Raw genomic sequence first — 19,878 nt, forward strand, 5'->3', positions numbered from 1 at the left:
AACGGGACAACTCTCCCATCTGCCTCCGGCATTGATGGGCTGGGTCTCTCCCCCATGCTACCATTTATAATTATTAGAGGGTAGTGATTCTTTTTTAACTTCTTTATGAATTAAAATTTAAGTTCTATAAAGACATGACAAATACAAAATAGATTATAAGTTATCTAACCTGGTAAGCTTTATTGAAGTTTCTACGAGTATTATCTTCTTCAAATAAATATTTTAATCTTATAAACACTAGAAAAAATCTAGAAGATCCATTATGTAAATCTCCAAGTGTATTTACTGCACATGTGTGCTGTGTACCAAGGATAACAAAAGCCCTGGTCTTTTGCCTCTGCAGGAAAGTGGATGTAACTGGAGACAATCACAGTAAGCGAATTAAGCCAGTCTCAGAGGCAAATACCGAAATGTTTTCTCTCATTTGCCGTTTCAAGAAGATTATGTACGCATACATGAAAGCAGATTGGAAACCGACTAGGTCAAGGGGGCAAAAGTGAGGGGAGGAGCGAGAAAAGGGAGTAGAGGCTGTGGGGGTGGTATACGCAACGTGAAATATATACCTGAGCAAACTTTAAAAAAAAAGATTGACTGGCTTTTTGGCAGCTTCTGTTCTAGTAGAGGAAACAAGAAAATAATATAGCCAATATCAAACATGAACAGTGTGAAAAGGAGCTGAGGAGGAAAGGCAGTCTGGATGGGTGGGCCGTTACTGCAGGAGGGCAGCTAGCTCAGTGAAGGCTGCGTGAGCAATGTGGTATCCAGCAAAGCTTTAATACAAACCAAGAGTGTTCTGACATCGCAGCATGCTGATCGCCACTGTTAATGGAGCTCCAGTTCCTATTTCCTTCCCTAAGACTTATTTTAACTGATACCAAATAAGCCACTACTTTCCACAAGTTTACCTTTGACCTCATTCCAAGTGTCAATGGAAAATGTTGGTTGCGGCTTTTATAAAGGTCTTGGTGTTTCATAGAGAACAGTCACACGATGGAGAGGAAACGGTCTTTCTATAGTTTTTCTGGCATACAGACTGTTAGTCTCTTCATTCTCTCGTTTCCTGTAATTAGTCTAGAAAAGGGTAAAAAATAACTGAGAGACTGCTTTCTCAGTGCGCGAGGTGAGAAGACTCAGACACAATGGGCAAGTGTGCTTAGCATGCTCGGGAAGCAAGAGCTGTGCCTGCCGAAGCTCAGTGGGAAGGGCCAGCAGCACAGGCGAGGTCACAGATGCAGCGGAAACCAGACTGTTACACTAAAAGACAGTCAAAGAAGTTTTCTAAAGAGGAATACAATGATACGCCTCACATGTCCAAAGAAGACTCTAGCTGCTTTGTCAAGAACCAACTACAGCAGCCTAAGGTAGGGAGACGTTGCAAATGTCCAGGGGTAGGTTAAAGCGGAGCTGGTAAGATTTGCTGATGGAGGCTATGTGGGTGATGACCCAGAGAACTGAAGAATAGCTCTGATGCAATTATAACTATAACTATAAATGATAGAACTTTCATCTTCAGAATAAAGAAACCTAAAGGAAGAAAAGTCTTATCTGGGAGAAATTAGGGGTTCACTTTCATAATGGCATATTTGAGATACTTATTCTACCTCCCAAAGTGTGCAGTTGGCAGCTCTATGGGTAAGTCTAGAGTTTATGTGGCTTCCCAGGTGAAAATACATGCTTACAAAGGAGCAGCACACATACAGTATGCAAAGTCAAGAAACTGGATGAGAAATGACCGGGAGAAAGGGCATCAGCAGAGAAGACAGTTCAGGGATGAGGCATGAAATAACAGAGGACAGAGATGAGGACAAACCTCTAAAGGAAAGAGAGAAAGAACAAACATGGGGGAGCCACAGATCTTTGAGGAGAAACGCCCCATCACCAAATCCTAGATACATGCGGCAAAACACATGGCTGCTGATACTGGCAACAGCGGTTTTTAGGTGTGTGTATCAAAGCTGAAATAGGTCAAGAGAAACTATGGCAGAGGTCTGAGAAACTGCTTCTATAAAAGGAGGGGATAGAGAACAGACGTAAGGTCCAGGAATATTTTTCTGATTTTCAGGGTGGGGAAAATTAAGGTGCTTCTGTTTATGTGCTGTTGTGATAGGCTGGGCTTGGTGACTTTCTGAATAGTCAAACTTGGAGCCTCATAAAAAAGGCTCTATATTTCAGAGGAGGAAGGAACCCCAAACCCTTTCTTGTTTACTTATTTCCATCCATAGTTACTGGCTTATAACTCCCATTGTCCTTGTTTTTCCTAAGTGATTAGAACAATAAGGTTAATGTTATTTGGCCTTTTGTCCTTGGCTCCTGAAGCAGCTCTGGAACAGCTTCAGAGCAACAAACATGAAAGGCTGGACTTCTAACACGGGGTACCGGGAGTCTCAGAAACAGACCGAGCATCCCTGTCCCTGTCATCTGCCTCTCCAGCTCTCTATCCTTCCCTCCCTCCCTGTCACCCTATTCATCTGTTAGACTAGAAATGCTCTTCCTTAAAGCAGGCCACAGGTTATACCTTACCTTTACCCTTTGCCTTTTCCCTTAGAACTGGCCTCTGAGTAGTTCCCTGACCTACCATGGCTGAAAACATCCTATTTCAGATGAAGGCTTCCTCATGCCTGGGAGGAAGGCAGGCTTCACTGAGCCGTAAAGAAGGTAGACAGTGCAGGAATTTAACTGAGTTATAGACACACTGCTGCTGTCCACTGCAGACTTACACGCTTGCTTGCTGACGGAGAGAAATCCCTACATTTCCAGGTCACCAGAAGTGATCTGGGTTGTGACTGTGAAGTAAGGAGCATGCTTTCCTGTATGTCTTTCAAGCTGTGAAATGAGGGAGGATCTCAAAAAAAGATAGCGAAGGAGAGGGAACAATTGCTGGAACAAAGACATTAACAGAGGATGAGATGTAGCTCACAGGTCAAAGGGAAACAGTTCATTAACCACACTAAGAGGAGCAAAGAAGCAGAGAACTTGGGATTCTAAGGCTAGGAAGGGATGCTTAATAGCATATGTGATCAGACAACGTCTGATTGAGTAACCCTGTATGTGGAAAAACAACTCTCCAGGAAATAATATTTAAAGAAAAGAATGATATTTTTATAAAACAAGAATATAGATTTATATTTATAGATACTTGGATTATTTAGGCAAATTTATCTAATACATATATTTATTTAGATAGTTAGATATTTACATTTACAGGCAATTATAGAAAATAATATAGATAAATATAGAAAATAATCATATTTAAAGAAAAGATGCTGATATCATTCTTTTTAAAAGTAAAAACTGAGGCTAGCAAGACAGCTCAGTGAATAAAGGCACTTGCTATGGCATGGAAAGCCACACACATACACACAAACACACACGCACAAACACATACATGTATGCATACCAATACTCGCATGCATACATACACAAAAATGTAAAATAATTTTTGAAAATAAGTGCATAACCCACAGAAGCCATGCGTGGTGACAAAGCCTGTAACTGCACTACTTGGGAGGCTGAGGCAGGGAGATTCTGAGTTTGAGACCAGCCTAGGGTACAGAGTAAGTTCTAGGCTACCCTTGTTACATAATGAGACTCTCTCTTGGAAAAAAAAGGATGGAGAAATTGTGAGATGGAAGGAAAATAGTAAAACTGAAGGCACCATAAAAGAAAAGCGATTACTACCTACTAGAAGTTTCAGTGTAGGATATACTCAAGAAAAATATACTTTTTCCTGTTCTGATATATAGTCCAGGCTGGCCCTGAATTTGAGACCATTCTGCCTTAGTCATCCACATGCTGGGACCCTTAGGTATGAAGCACTCTACTCAGTGAAAAAAATGATTAACGTTATATCAAATAGCAGTTTGATAAAAGCAACTATTTTCTCACTGGTATATAACTGGAAACACTGATTTAAATATGTAATATATTTTAAGATGTTTTCTATTTACTTATTTCATATTGTAGTTTCATAAACTCTATTTAAAGGAAGACATTTCATTTGGCATTGTACAATACTCAGTGTTAAGTCAGGCAGTGGTGGTGCATGCTTTTAATCCCAGCACTAGGGAAGTAGTGGCAGGCAGACCTCTGTGAGTTCGAGGCCAGGCAGGTATACAAAATGAGTTCTAGGACAGCCAGAGCTGTTACACAGAAAAATCCTGTCTCAGAAAAACAAACCAACTCTACTAGCATCAAAACAGTATGACAAAAACTTCTCTTATAAATTGGTCACACTTTTAATACTTATTTGAAAAGAGTAAGCAAAGGTATGCTCATATATAGCTGTATATTGAAATGGAATAAACTCTCCGAATGGCAATTTTATAGTGTATTTGGAAAACTTTAATAATATAAATGCTAATTATCCCAGGAATTCCTTCATTGGTAATTCTTTAAATGTAAGAGAAAATCCTGGTTCTGTATAAAATGATAAAAATTTTATAAGCATGTTGCTACATAACTGTAAGCAGTAATTAATAAACTCTAAAAGTCCATCAGGTAAACATAATTATTAAAATGTTTGCAATTCAGTAAATGATGCTATAGGACAGTTCATGACATGTGAAATGGCTCTTATATGGCTTTAACAGAAGAAAACAGTATGTCTGTGTATTATTTGTATTTAGTAAGGAAAATGTATATTATTTGTATTTATTAAAGAAAATGTATATTATTTGTATTTATTAAGAAAATGTGTATTATTTGTATTTATTAAAGAAAATGTGTATTATTTGTACTTATTAAAGAAAATGTGTATTATTTGCATTTATTAAAGAAAATGTGTATTATTTGTATTTATTAAAGAAAATTTTCTGTGCCTGGAGAAGACTGGAAATGCTTCAAACAGCTGTTTCTTGAGGGCAGAAAATTAGTGACAGAATCATTCTTTCTACCTTTCTGTGGTTTAATTTTTTCAGTGGATGTCTCATTCTAACTAACCTAAAAGCGGTAATATGGAGAGGGAGAGACTCTCATGGTACAGCTCCAACGTGAAGCATCCACACAAGCACCAGTGTTAGGCTCTTGGCATGTAGCCGGGGGAACTGCTGCCCCAGGAGGCAGGCACCTCAGGAGGGGGCATAGCTTCTAGAAGGGGGTACCTGAGAGCATGTTTATGGAGATTATACCATTCCATTTCCTCTCTCTCTGTCTCTTCTCTGCCTTTTGGTGGGAGGTGGCTCTGCCACCTAATTCTGTCACCATGAGGTTGTGCCCAAGTAAGACACCAAATGACCACACGCCTGACCTTCTGCAACTGAGAGCCACACCCATCTTTTCCTCCTTTGCTTAGGCCAGACATTTAGCCAGAAAAACAAGGAAGTAACTAATGCAGCCGTCCTTGAAACATTAAGATCCTTGGGCTAACGCTGGGGAATTATCTCCTCTACTGTGAGGAGGTGCTGGGAGCACAAGGCATATGTGAGTAAAACTCAGAAAAGCCACACTGAGCTTTTTAGGAGCAGATATTTCCAAGGACAGGAAAAAAGGGAGGAGCCAGATAGAAGGTGCTTGGCAGCAGCCGTGGCGAGGGGCTCTGGACGTATCCCCTGCCAGGAAAAGCTAAAACAGCCGTGCATGGGACATTTTAAAGAGATTGCCGCTGCTACCTGAGTAATCTAGTGGCCAGAGACTCTCTGTGAACAGCATCTTCAGGAAACTCTGAGCAAATCGGGACCATACACTAAAACCAGGCCTGCAGAGTACTTCTAGTCTGAGGGGAAGAAACTGAGTAAGAACCAGTGGGAGAAGCGTGGTTGGAAGCAGAGCCTGTAGGGGAATACAGACTCAGATTCCAAGCACGTATCCACAGGCACAGGGAAGGACCTCCCAAGGGTGGGACAGCAATCACAACCATAATCATGAACCCAGAACCAGCATCCATGACTCAACCTTAGAAAGGACAACCCTGAGGTGGGGCTGGCAGTCTCAACTGTGCTCCTAGCACAGCGCCCAGAGGTGTGACCAGCATCTGTGACTTGACCTGTGAAGAGACCAGGTCACTGGTTGCCAGAATCTGAAATTCGGTCTTGAGAAGGGAGGGGTGTGGCAGGCATCTGGGAGCCCGGGGAAGAGAAACTGAGAGATGTAAAGTTAAAACCAATGGGCGGGCTACATGGCATTCACACTCTACGGCCTGCAGCCCCACTGCGCTCTGTCTCCCCTTCAGTTACTCTCCCCGTATGCACTTAGGTACTGGCTAATGGCAGTCAATGGCCGCACTCTACCCCCTCTTCTGTTTTTCCTCCCTGCCCCTATCCTTTCCCCCTTCTTTTTGCTTTCTCTTTTATTCCTTTCCCTCCTATCTTTCCTTCCCCCTTCTTCCCTTTCCTTCTGATTGGCTTTCTCCAAGAACAGGGAGACAGCCTGTGTTTCTGGGGTCACTGTGAGCTGGATCCCACTGCTATCTCTATTTCTCTTTTCATCCCACCTTCACTACCTCAGCCCACCTTAAGCAGTCTCCACCGCTGCTCCTTCCAGGGATCTCCCTCATCTTCATTTCTACTCTCACCGAACACTCGAAATCTGTCCTGCTGTCCCCAATATCAGTCTAGCAGAGGAAGTTACACCTCAGCACAGCTATACTATGAACACTGATAACACTCCCACTAAAAGGTAATTAAAAACATTCAGCTGGACCACTTTTCTGCTGCTGTGAGAAACATCATGACCAGAAACAACCTCAGAAGGACATTTATTTGGCTTGGAGTTCCACAAAGGGTCCACAGTGACAGGGGCAGCGTGGCAGGAAATGCTGGAGATAGAAGCAGAGAGTACATCTTCAGTCACAAACAAAAGCGGATAAGGGAGTAAGTTCTCGAAGCCCCATGTCTGTTGCTGTGAAGAGACACCATGACCATGGTAACTCTTATAAAGGAAAACATTTAATTGGGGGCTGGCTTACAGTTCAGAGGTTTAGTTCATTTTCATCATGGATGGAAGCATGGTGGTGTGCAGGCAGACCTGGTGCTGGAGAGGTCGCTGAGAGTTCTACATCTGGATTGGCAGGCAGCAGGAAGAGACAGTGAGTCACTAGGCCTGGCTTGAGCTTCTGAAACCTCAAAGCCCAATCCCAGGGACACACTTCCTCTAACAAGGCGACACCTCCAATAATTCTTTGAGTCTAGGGGGCCCACTTTCATTCAAACCACTACCCCTACTTTAGCAAAATACTTCCCCGAGAGAGGCTCTACCCCCAGGACTACCATCTAGTAACCAAGTGTCCAAGTACGTGAGCCTAAAGGAGCAGATCTCATCGAAACCACCACACTCCACTTCTTGGGCCCATAGGCTCATAGTCACGTCATAGTGCAAAATGCATTTAGTTCAGCTTTAAAAGGCTCTACAGTCTCTGACAGACTCACCAACATTTCAAAGCCCAAGGCCTCCTTTAAGACCCAAAGTAATCTCTTATATGACCCCATTAAATAAAAAAAAGAAATTATATGCTTCTATCATACAGCAGCACAGAACATATATTTCCATTCCAAAGGCATGAGGGCCCAAATGAGGAAAAACTGAGCATAGGAAGAGCAAAACACAGCAGGAGGAATATTAAATACTGCAGGTCTATGTCTTCTGCCAAAGGGATTACATGGCACAGCCCCTCCAGCTTTGCTGATTACAGCAAACATCGCTCTGCTGGCCTGGTTCCGCTCTGGATGCAGCTCTCCTTGGTAGACATTTCACAGTTCAGGAATCTCCACTGGAACCCAGCTTTCATACAATGGTATCTTGGGGTGTTCTTCTGACAGTGACACTAGCACCGCCACACCCTCAGTGTTCTCTGACCATTCAGAAAGAAAGCAGAGCCCCTCCCTCTTGCATCGCCGTGACAACGACATGGTGAAGCTCAGGTGCTAGCTAGGGATGGGCTCTCACCCCTGGGCCGCTTTAGCAGCAGCCCCTTTAGGTTGAAACAATTGCTGTCTAGGAACAAGAAACACTGTAGGCTTTCCCTTTTCACAGTTTGGAAGCTTAGCTAGGCAGTGCAGAAGTTTAATGGTATTACCTCCTGAATTTAAAGCCTCTCTTCCAGCACATGCCTTGGCTACAACATAAAGCTTCCTGGAGCTCCTTTTCACTTCCAGCTGTGTGTTTTGTGTTTCTTTCTGCCCCCTTGCTCTTTTCCACTGCAGAGCTATGAGTGACAGCCATACCACTGACCCGGTGTTACCTGCCCTTGAAATAGCCTCCACCAAAAGCTAGTCCGTAACTTTTATATTTAGCCTCAAGCAGTTCTTAGGACAAGGGGGATGGCAGCCTGATTCCTTGCCAACTATCACACAGACGGCCTTAAGCACAGTTGCTAATTGAGACCCTGCTCCCCTTTCAAGAGTCTGATTTCTGCATTCCGTGTTTCTCTCAGCATCTGTTTATGGGCTCCCACCAGAATGGCCAATTAGCTCTGTTTACAGCATCCAACTGCTTTCCTTGTCTCAAGTGTCAATCTTCCATGTTCCTCCAAAAACAACATGGTCACATTTGTCTCAGCAATAACCCAACTCTCTAGTACCAACTAGAGTTAGTTATTTTTCTGCTCCGGTGATAAAGCCATTAACAGAAGCAACTCACAGAAGTAAGAGTTTGAGTTAGAGAGTCCATAATGGTAAGGAAGACACGGGAGCAGGTGACCAGAGTAGGAAGCAGAGAGACCATATCTGCAAGCATAAGTATGAAGCAGAAAGAACTGGCGGCGGGGCAAGGCTATAACCTCTCAAAGCCGTCCCAGCACATCCTCCTGTGAGACTCTCCCTCCTAAATGTTCCCTGTCTTCTCCTACTAATGCCACCCTCTTGGGACCAATTACTCAGATATGTGAGCCTATGTAGGATAGTTCTCATTCAAACCACATTTAGGACAATCCAACCCCAGATGGACAAGTTCATAAACCAAAGGACAACAAACATGAAAACACACATTACTCCAAAAATGATGACTCCACAATAAAGGCTTTCCAGTGAGAGTGTATTAAATGAAATCCAAAGAATTTAAGAGAATGATTGCAAGTATGTTTAAAGAAATCAAAGAAAAAAATCATAGATTACACAACAGGACCCAAGCAAGTATTATTAAAAGCATGAAAATCAAAATAATCTCTTGCACTCTACGTGACTACAGTGGAATAAAGTATAGAATATACACAGAGGAGAACAGACATGCCCCCTCTACTCCATCAACACAGTGCCTGAAGTCCCGGGTAGAACAGTAAGACAAAACAGAAAATAAACAAAAAGGGATATAAATAGGAAAGCAAGAAGTTCAAGATCTTTATTTGCAGAAGATATTCTGTGATAAGGAACCCTAAAGACTCCACCAGAAAACTCTTTTTGGGGGGCAGGATCTATGTTTATTTCAGTTTATGAAAAACTAAAGTTCAAAGCAAATTCAATCTTGCTTAAGGGAACATGAACAGCAAAAAATCTTAAAAATGTACCAAGTTAATGAAGTCTCAAAAGTTTAAATGTCCTGTCAAATGAAGTTACTTCCTGTACATCACTTCTTTTGCAAACTATTCTTCTACTTCCTCTCATTTGACCGAGATCGGCTTTGAGAACTAGAGAAGGATCGAGATGGCTTGTGATTTCTCTCACAAGACAGAGACCTTTGTCTTCTATCTCTAGAAAGTGACCTGCTCTGGCTTCTAGAGAAGCTTCTCCCTGGAGATCTTCACCGAGGTGGAGGAATCCTAAGTTAATCATCTTGAGGGAGACGACCCCAAAGGGGGGCGCAATTCCGACTTCTTTTCTCACCCTTCGACAGCTCCATTCTTACTGGGCAGCCACTGTGTTCTTCCATCCAGCTCTCGGCATCGTGGGGATCCTCAAATTCAACAAAAGCAAAGCCAGGAGGGCTTTGAGCAACCCACACACTTCAGAGCCGTCCATAATAGCCAAAAGCCCATTCTAATTCAGCCTTGCTTCATTGTTTCCAAGATTACCTGCACACACCTAACAATCTAAAGGACAGGAATCACTTTGCATTTTGAGATCCTGGGTTTGAAAAGCTGAAGCTCAAATCCCAACACTCCATCAAGGCCCTCCGGGATCTGTTCCTGCACCTGCTCTAGCTTCCCTGGCGTCCACAAAACGGCCCACCAGAAAACTCTAAGCTGATAAACCATTGTGTTAGCTTTTTCTGGGATGAGATGAACAAGTATTTATTCACTCCAGATAGGGCACACATGACATATCAAAGTACATGTAGGCCAAAGTCCATCTTGATGAAATAATGCGTTTGGTTTACATACAGAGCACCAATGAGGGGCTATTTACACTAGAAATTTGCATACAACTTGGATAAATACATTGAGAAAAAAAATCAAGTAAACAATGCTACTTACAATTGCCTCGACAAAAGAAAAAAAGGAAGTAAAAGTACTATATAATAAAACTTTTCTATACTAAAGAAGGTAACTGAAGAATATACTAGAAGACAGAAAGGTCTCTGATGCTCATGGATTGGAAGAATAACTATTATGAAAATGAATAACTTAACAAAAGCAACATATCAATTTAATACAATTCCAGTCAAAATCCCAAAACCATTCTTCACAGAATCAGAACAAAAAAAAAATCTTAAAATTCATATAGAAGCACAAAAGACTCTGGATAGCCAAAGCAATCCTAAGCAAAAGAATAATGCTGATGTTATATTACATGATTTCAAGTTATGCTGCTGGATCACAGTAGTAAAACAGCATGATACTGACGTAATACAGACATGGATGTGACAAAATCGGAGAGAGGCTCCATATACAAGCCTACACTTCTATAGCCATTAGATTTTTGGCATCTTTGCCATAATATTATATTATATATAATAAAAGACAGTTTCCTCCATAAACTGAGTTGTAAACTATATAAGCAGAGTACAAGTCTGGATCTCTGTCTCTTGCCCTGTACAAAAATCATTGTCAGTGAATCAAAGACGTTAATAAATACAAATGGCGATTGGACATGAAAAAATGTCAGCATCTTTAAGGCATCAGTGAAATGAAATAAAAACTTCACTGGGATATTCATTCTCACCCTAGTCTGACTGATACTAAGAAAAGAATAATTGGCATGCAAGATAAGCCCAGGGCTGCAATCATGGCAGGAATGTTACATGGGTTAAAAATCTGCTTTCTGATCCACAGACCCAGAGATTAAATTTCAAGGAGGACTCAAGTGGGGGGTGCATGTATCTCCCTGGGAAGGGGAAACAGAACTGATTGTGGGTGGACTGGTGGCAGGCAAGCGGGGATGCAAACAGAAGGGATCAAGTGCAGGGGGGAGGAGGGGCTAGAGGAAGAGCGTAGTAGGAGAAATGACGGGAATTGCGGGCACTTGGGGGCCTATGCAGAAACCAAGTTCAGTGGAAACTCCCTGGAATCTATGAGAGTGACCCCAGTAAAGTCTCCTAGGAATGGGGGCTACAGAGCCTGACTGGTCATCTTCCATAACCAAGCAAGCAAGACTCCAGCAGTAGGACTGGAAAACCAATCTGGACTTAAAAGCTTTGGCCTATAATCTGTCTTGCCTGGAATATGTGCTGGAGTAATGGTGGGGCAGAACTTGTGGAGAGGCCAACCAATGACTGGTCCGACCCGAGGCCCATGCCGTGAGAGACAGCACATGCCTGGCTGCCTGGATGACTCGGAACCAGAAGCTGGATGGCTCAGAGACCCAGGGAGAACCAAACACTACTGGCAAAAGAGGAAAAAAAAATCAATGAAGAGATTTCTAATGCCATCCTGCTATACTCATAGATCAGTGCCTATCAGAGAAGCCGCATCCAGCAACTGATGAGAGCAGATGTAGAGACCCATAGCCAAACAAGGTGGAGCCAGGGGAATCCTACTGAAGAGGAGGAGGGAGGACTGTAGGAGCCAGAGGTGTCAAGGACACCTCAGAAACATGGCCTACAGAAGCAACTAAGTGAAGCTCACAGAGACTGTAGCAGCAAGCACAGATCCTGCATATACTTTATGGTTGTGCAGCTGCCTGCTCCGTCTCAACCCAGCAAACAACCCAGCAGAGAGAGAGAAGGGGTTCCTGAGCACGCAGGCATAGCTGACAGTTCGTGGGCAAAGGTGGGGCCAATATTTTAGGGTGTGGTTTCCAGCGGATAGTCCACAGCTGTGAGTTACAGGGCCTTCACAAATTAGACTCAGAGGGTTTTAGTACACTAAAGAGGACTTGAAGCTTAAAAGGGAGCATGTAGGGGGTGAATGTAGCCATTAAGGGGAAGAGTGGGGATAAACATGATCAAAATACATTCTATTCAAGTATGGAATTTTGAAATAATAAAAATATTGTATTAAAAATAAAAACACAAAAAAAAATGAAGAGACCATACATGTTAGTCTGGGTTTCTATTGTTGAGATTAAACTCATGACCAAACAAAAAGCAAGCTGAGGAGAAAAGGGTTTATTCAGCCTGTACTTCCACAGCGGAGTTCATCCTTGAATGAAGTCAAGATAGGAACTCAAACAGGACAGGATCCTAGAGGCTTGCTCCCCATGGCTTGCTCAGTCTGATCTCTTATAGAACCTGGGACCAACAGCCCACCCCATCAATCACTAAGAGAATGTCTAACAGCTGGATGTTACAGAAGCATTTCCTCAAATGAGGCTCCTTCCTTTTGGTAGCTCTAGCTGCATCATATTGACATAAAACCAGCTAGTACATACATACAGCATATAATGAATAAAAAAAAAAGAGAAAACAGATAACAACATATGCCGGCAAGGATGTGAATAAAAGGGAAGGCTTATATGCTTTTGGTAGAAATGTAAAACAGTTCAGACGGATAAAAGTCAGTACAAAGGTTTCACAAAGGATATGGAAGCAGAGAGGGAAATCAGAGAAGCTTCACCTTTCACGATAGCCACAAACAGCATAAAATATCTTGGGGTAACTCTAACCAAGGAAGTGAAAGACCTATTTGACAAGAACTTTAAGGCATTGAAGAAAGAAATTGAAGAGGATACCAGAAAATGGAAGGACCTCCCTTGCTCTTAGATTGGGAGGATCAACATAGTAAAAATGACAATTCTACCAAAGGCAATTTATAGATTCAATGCAATCCCCATCAAGGTCCCATCAAAATTCTTCACAGATTTTGAGAGGACAATAATCAACTTTATATGGAAAAACAAAAAACCCAGGATAGCCAAAACAATCCTATACAATAAACGATCTGTTGGAGGCATTACCATCCCTGACTTCAAACTCTATTACAGAGCTACAGTAATGAAAACAGTGTGGTACTGGCATAAAAACAGAGAAGTCGACCAATGGAATCGTATAGAAGACCCGGATTTTAACCCACAAACCTATGAACACCTCATTTTCGATAAAGGAGCTAAAAGTATACAATGGAAGAAAGAAAGCATCTTCAACAAATGGTGCTGGCACAACTGGATGTCAAGAAACTAATGCTGGATTTATCATGTGCACCAGAAAAACCACTCCTGGGCTCCAAGTCAGTGTGTCACAAGGGGATCTGCACATCCGTGTTTATTAGGGACCTCAAGTTCTGGAACCAACTTGCATGTCCTCTAACAGTGGGACACAGAATCAACACTTGGCACATAGACCCAACTGAATGTTTTTCAGCCATAAAGAAGGACAAGCTCATGTTACCAGATTCCAGAAGCTCAGAAGTTCCTCAATTCACAAACCCTCTCTTGGGCTATAAAGACAGTGAATACCACTGTGGGAGGGAGATTCTTTCCCTGGGGCTCAAGGGGTGCATCTTTCTGAGTCATTACCATAACAACATGGCCATTTCTGTGGTGCAGCCGCCTTTTTTTCACCCTTTTCCTGTAAGGAGCCCCTCCTGTACACTCACGAAATTAACCCCCCAAAACGCAGAGGTTGCTCTCATCTGTCACTACCCAGAAAAAGCCATGGATATTTTTACTTGAATGCCTGAAATCTTTTATTAGATGGTGGTTTTCTTGGAGTCAGGAGCTGAACTTTTATTCAGACGTTTCTAATGTTCCACCCCACCCCCCCACACACACACACTTGGCACTTAAGAAAATGTGTTTCTAAGCTGGGGATAATGGCATGTACCTTTAATCCCAGTACTCAGGAAGCAGAGGTTAGTGGATCTCTGTGAGTTAGAGGCCAGCGTGGCCTACACAGTGAATTCCAGAACAGTCAGGGGGAGAGAGAGCAAGACAGACAGACAGACAGAGACAAAGATTGATTTTCCTAGATTAGGTATGCATCAAATATACCTTGAATGATTATGTATATATATTACATGTATATAGAACTTACAGAGTACCTTATAACGATGGCCTGATTACAGTATTTAAGTATGATAGAATTTTATGCTATTCACAAGATCATTTTTTTTTTCAGGAAAACACAAAAAACACCTACAGAATTTCAGCTAATTAATTTTCAATAAGGTTATAAAACTCTAGAATTCTTACAGAATATTGTTATACAGACTAGCAGTGGGATTCATTGCTAGGTATTTTTTAGAAGTGTACAATTTAAGAATCAGTAGACTTGTCACTGAATTTACCTAAAATAAGTGAAATTTTCAGCAAAATTTATTTCTACAAAATGGAACCCAATCTAATGAATCACAGTTCTGAAATTTCAATGGCTTATTTCGGAGCATGTATTCTTTTACAATGGTTTTAGCAATATAAATAGATATTTTTATACAAACAGCATACTGAGATTAATATAAGACTATATCTTCATAAATATTGGAAGTGAAGTTGGAGGTAGAACTCACTAATAGTCTTCCCACCCCGTATGTGTGTGTGTTGGAGGCTAGAGGTCAGAGGTCAACTTTGGGTGTCTTTCTGTACTACTCTCGATGTTACTTTGTGAGACTAAGTCTCTATTGATTCTCCAGCTCAAGCTCACCGGGACTGCCTGGCCATGAATTCTGTAGAGCCCCCTGTGCTTGACTGCCCAGAACTAGGATTGCATACCCATTCCACCACGGCCATCTTTTACATGAGTTCTGGTGATGCCAACTGGACTTCATGCTTGTAAAGCAAACACTTTATCCACTGAGCCATCTCCTTAGTTCTAACTAATAATTTTTGATAAGAAACAAATGTTACATAAGAAGTTTAAATCAGATAAAAATTGTTCAAAGTTACAATTAAGATTTCAACAACATATTTTCAAATGGCAAGTACCTTTGCTCAAACTTCAAATATGGTGTATAGTCTATTACAGCAGGGAAGGTGCCATCCAGTCCTTCTCCCTTTAGGCAGAAGCTAAGAAAGCAGACAATAAATATTCATATTAGTACTTAATATTAAAGTTCCAACTGCACAGGAATGTCTTTGTTCATAATATAATTGTTACTTGCTACAAATAAGTATCTTAAATATTTAATTTTCAATATCAACAACAAGCATTATACAACAGATTAATTAATATATTAGATAATGTTTCATAAAGCAACAATAAAATTTACTGAGAAATCAAGGTCTTAATCATTGTTCTATTTTTGTGAAGAGCCACTATGACCACAAAAACTCTTAAAAAAGAAAGCATTTAATTGGCAGCTTTGCTTGCAGATTCAGAGGCTTAGTCCATTATCATCACGGGAGGAAGTACGGCAGCAGGCTGAAGAAGCAGCAGAAAGCTACATCCTGATCCACAACCAGAGAGGGTCCTGGCATGGGCTTTTGATACCCCGGAGTCCAATGCCAGTGACACACTCCCTCCAAGACCACACCTCCTAATCCATGGAATCCTTTCAAACAGGTCAACTGGTGACTAAACATTCAAATATATGAGTCTGTGGAGACCCTTATTCCTCAAAACTCCACACAATCTAAACTTTATTACGCTATTTGCCAATATGTTGATTTTTATCGGTCATTCAAAATATCACTAGAGAATAAAAAAAAAAGGTTTGCTTTCCATGTTTAAATACAAATTCTCAGGTAACACGATCTCTTAGAAAGGTCTGCTTGATTAGCAAAGAAGAAGCTTCTAAACTATCTCAATAAATGAAAAAGTTTAGATCTTAGACCTTCAAGAGGTGCTGGAAATCCTCTACTCTCTAAATAGCTTCTTCTGAGACCGTAAGGTCATAGAAATGGTTAAGCAATATGCTCGGGGGCATGCTGTGATGCTCACTCACAATGCCAATAAAGGAAATCTAAATCTCTTGACCCCTAATCCAGATCTCCACTCTTGTATAACACAGACAGAAGGATAAGAAGGTGTCTGGCTGACGATAACTATTGTTAAAAACACATCTTCTAGAGCTGGGCACAGTGATGATAGCTATTGTTAAAAACACATCTAGAGCTGGGCGCAGTGATGATAGCTATTGTTAAAAACATCTTCTAGAGCTGGGTGCAGTGATGCACATCAGTTGTCCCAGTTTTAAACAAAACGTTGCTCAAAACAACTAAAACAACAACACCAAAAAACACATCCTCCATAAATATAAATGCAGAAACACTTATAAAAAATCAGATTGATATTTCAAAGGAAAAAAAATCACCTGTGAACTCTCACCTTCTGATTTTGTTCCAAAGTTTGACTGCCAAAATATTCATTTAAACATACAAAAAGTATGCATTTACTTTTCCAGGTTCAAATAAGGACAAAATTAAAGTGGTGCCACTTCACACACATGCCTCCATTTTCACAGACATTACTAACACATGGTTTAGGTATCTGCTTTCACTCGACCACACAGTGTCAGTGAGATGCCTCCGCAGTTAAAGACACTTGCTGTCAATGTCTGGTGACTGTAGTTCAATCCCTAATGGTTGTTTTGAACACGTGTTTCACAGCCGATGGTACGGTTTGAGATGGTTATGGAGTCTTTATGAAGGAATTATGTCAGTGAGGGAGGGCTTGAGGGTTTACTGCTTGTCCCCCACTCCCACCCCACTATTCTCACTCTGCTTTCTGAGCAGGGACACATGTGATCTCCCATTTCCTGCTTCTGTCACCATGCCATCCCTACCAGTGCTGTCATGTCTTGTGTGTCATGATGGATTTTATTCCTCTGACACGACAGACTCCTTCTCCCTTAAGTCCACATCAGGGCATTTTATCACAGCCACAGAGAAGAAGCTAACAGATAAATGGTATTAGAAATGGGCCATTGTTCTGAAAAACCCAAGCATGTAGTTTTAGACCTTTATTATACAGAAGGAGTGTGGAATATTTTGGACATCTGGCTGGAAAAGCCACTGAATGTTGTAAGCAGAGCTTAATAGGCCACTTGATGGAGCCTTTGAAGGCAGCAGTAATAGAACCCAGTAGCAGCAACCCAGAGACACTGGTTTCCGTGAGGAACAAAGATTCTATCACAAATGCAATATTTTGGCAAAGAATCTGGCTGCATTTGGCTCATAGTCTGAGAATTTATGTGAGATCAGATTTTAAAGTAATGGACTAATTTCCTTGGCAGCAGAAATTTCAAGACAGCACAACATTTAGTGGGGTGGCATAACCATTACTGATTTCTACGAGGAAAAAGAACACGAGTTAGAAAGGGGCAGTGTACAATCTGGAGAGGAAAGGGGCATTAGGAAGCTATGGTTACAGTCAAGGCAGCTGCTAAGAAAAGACTCTAATTGCTATATAGATTCTTGCCTTGAAGGAGAAGCCTTCTGCTCTGCACAGAGCAACAGGAAAGATACCCTGAGGAAGACCCCAGTATCAAAGGCCCCAAGTTTTTAAAGGAGAGAGCGGGATAGTTTTCTTGTTCTTGGAAGTGACTGTATACAGAACATTTTGACCACGTTTAGCGTACTGAAACCGCTACAACTGAGCTCCAAGGAGACCGGGGTCCCTCCCAAGCTGGAAGCAGAATTTGGCCGTGAGTCTAGTTTGGTGGCATAAAAGATGCACGTATGAGTGGATCAGGGGCTCTTCTTCCGGAAATTCAGAAAAGTGCTGATGGCAGGCAGCTGGGACTGTGCCGGGCTGGAGTACCTACAAAGAAGCCTCTGAGGCCATTGCATGAAGTTGTGAAGGTGAAAGCAGGGTTACAGTGTAGATTCTAAGATGTTGGAGATGTCAGGGCCATGAAATATATTTCTTAGGAGGGCTGCACACCAGGTGTGAAAACAGCCAGAGAGAGTGGCATATATTGTAGGCTGCAAGGTGGATGGAAGGATGGATCCATCTATACCCTTTGAAACTAAAGCCGCAGACATGGAACCACAGGATTTGGTGTTTGCCCTGTTGCAGTTCCTGCTCTGGTCTAACCTCAGCATGCTTGCATTCTTCCTTTTCAGAGTGGGTGTAGTGATATTTCATTTGTGTTTTAATAAATAAATAAAGTTTGCCTGAAGTTCAGAGACTAAAACAGCTGCACTGGTAAGTCTTAAGACCAGTAGTGGTGACACACAACTTTAATCCCAGCAGCCACACTAGTTTGCCATAGAAATCTAGCAGTAGTGGTACATGCCTTTAATCCTAGCACTGGAGAGGAATGCAAAATTGGAGGAGACAGTTCTCACACACAGTCTAATTCTGAGATTCCTGGAGGCACGGTTACCATTTTGGACTGAGATAGAGAGGTAAGGGCCAGTGGCTGGTTGTTTTGCTTTTCTGACCTTCAGGTTGAACATCAAATCTGTCTCTGAGTTTTTATTAATTGTGCTACAGTGAAAGCATATAATTTTTTATTTTTTGGTTTTTTGAGACATGGGTTCTCTGTGTAACAGCCCTGGCTGTTAGGGAACTAGCTCTTGTAGATCAGATGGTCTCAAACTCACAGAGTTCGCTTGCCTCTCCCTCCTAAGTGCTGGGATTAAAGGCGTGTGCCACCACCAACCGGTTGTAATTTATATTTTATTCAATAGTGGTTCACAGTCAAAAGACACTTCAATCTTGAGACGTCTGAACAGTGGCAGGACCCTTTAAGTCTGTGGGAACTTTAAAAGTTAGACTATATACATTTTGTACCATGATATGGCCATGAGTATATCGCTGTCAGGGGTAAAATACTGTGAGCTGAATATAAAATAAAACTTTAAAAGAAAAAAAAACCCGAAACACATAAAAGACTTATAGGCCTAACATGACGGGACACCTATATGAAGAGTTAACGACACTCAAGGGTTAAAAGACAATCTCCAGGCTGGCAAGACAACTCAGTGAGTAAAGGTCACCATCAATCCTGGTGCTGTGAATGCAGTCCTCAGGACCACCACGGTAGGAGAGGCCAGCACCCCGTCCTGTTCCCCACGTTCACATGTGCCCCACCGTGCACACATAAATTAAATAACTGCAATAAAAACCTCAAACATTTAGACTTTATGATGTTCATCCTAAAAATTAAGCTATTACTTGCTTATTAAATTATAAATAGGGGAAATCCAGAACCTATGAAGTGATAAATATTTTGAAGAGAAAGTAAGTTACTAGAAAAAAATAACCTCAATGAAAATTATAGGAGTCTATTTAAAGTTAAACCTGAAAGTCATTTCAGTATCAATATTCTTGAACTGTTCATAAAATATTCTTCCTTCATTCTTTTCTTTGAGTTTTCTTACAGACAACTTTTTACTTTTAATACAACGTACAATTTGAGGTAAATTAAATGCAAAATGATGCTTTCAGAATCTTGAAAGTAATCTAACCACAACCATTTTTAGCATTTGTGATCAGTCTGCAACTGGTTCATCTTAGTGAGAACCAAAGGAAAAATGAACAATATTGTGCACTCCAAATTAATGCTAATAATACAAGATGTATAAAGTACCCAAGACATCCTTCCAGAATTTTGTCTATCTAGATTTGGGGAAGGAAGACTCTTGCTTATTTTAAATCTGCTTTGAGTCTACTTCTTTACATTTTACAGCAGTAGCTGAAAATATCAAGAACAAGAGACAGAAATCTCCCTCCCTGTCAGCAGAGTCCTGCTGC

The 19,878-nt window shown here is 41.4% G+C and overlaps 1 protein-coding gene and 1 pseudogene across 2 annotated transcripts in view; both read right to left on the reverse strand.

Moving 5' to 3' along the window:
* LOC121459019 (RUN domain-containing protein 3B) overlaps positions 1-19,878 on the reverse strand; it is a 153,656-nt gene that overhangs the window by 60,836 nt on the left and 72,942 nt on the right. For both annotated transcript variants that reach the window (XM_041668506.1, XM_041668505.1), the window contains exon 6: positions 15,162-15,242. In XM_041668506.1, the coding sequence (XP_041524440.1) occupies positions 15,162-15,242 (81 nt within the window). The remainder of the gene's footprint in view (positions 1-15,161; positions 15,243-19,878) is intronic.
* LOC121459020 lies at positions 9,517-9,980 on the reverse strand (annotated as a pseudogene).

The sequence above is a fragment of the Microtus oregoni genome, unplaced genomic scaffold (genome assembly GCF_018167655.1).
Source record: "Microtus oregoni isolate MIOR12 unplaced genomic scaffold, Mior012 000018F_ref0000195, whole genome shotgun sequence".
Classification (NCBI taxonomy): domain Eukaryota; kingdom Metazoa; phylum Chordata; class Mammalia; order Rodentia; family Cricetidae; genus Microtus; species Microtus oregoni.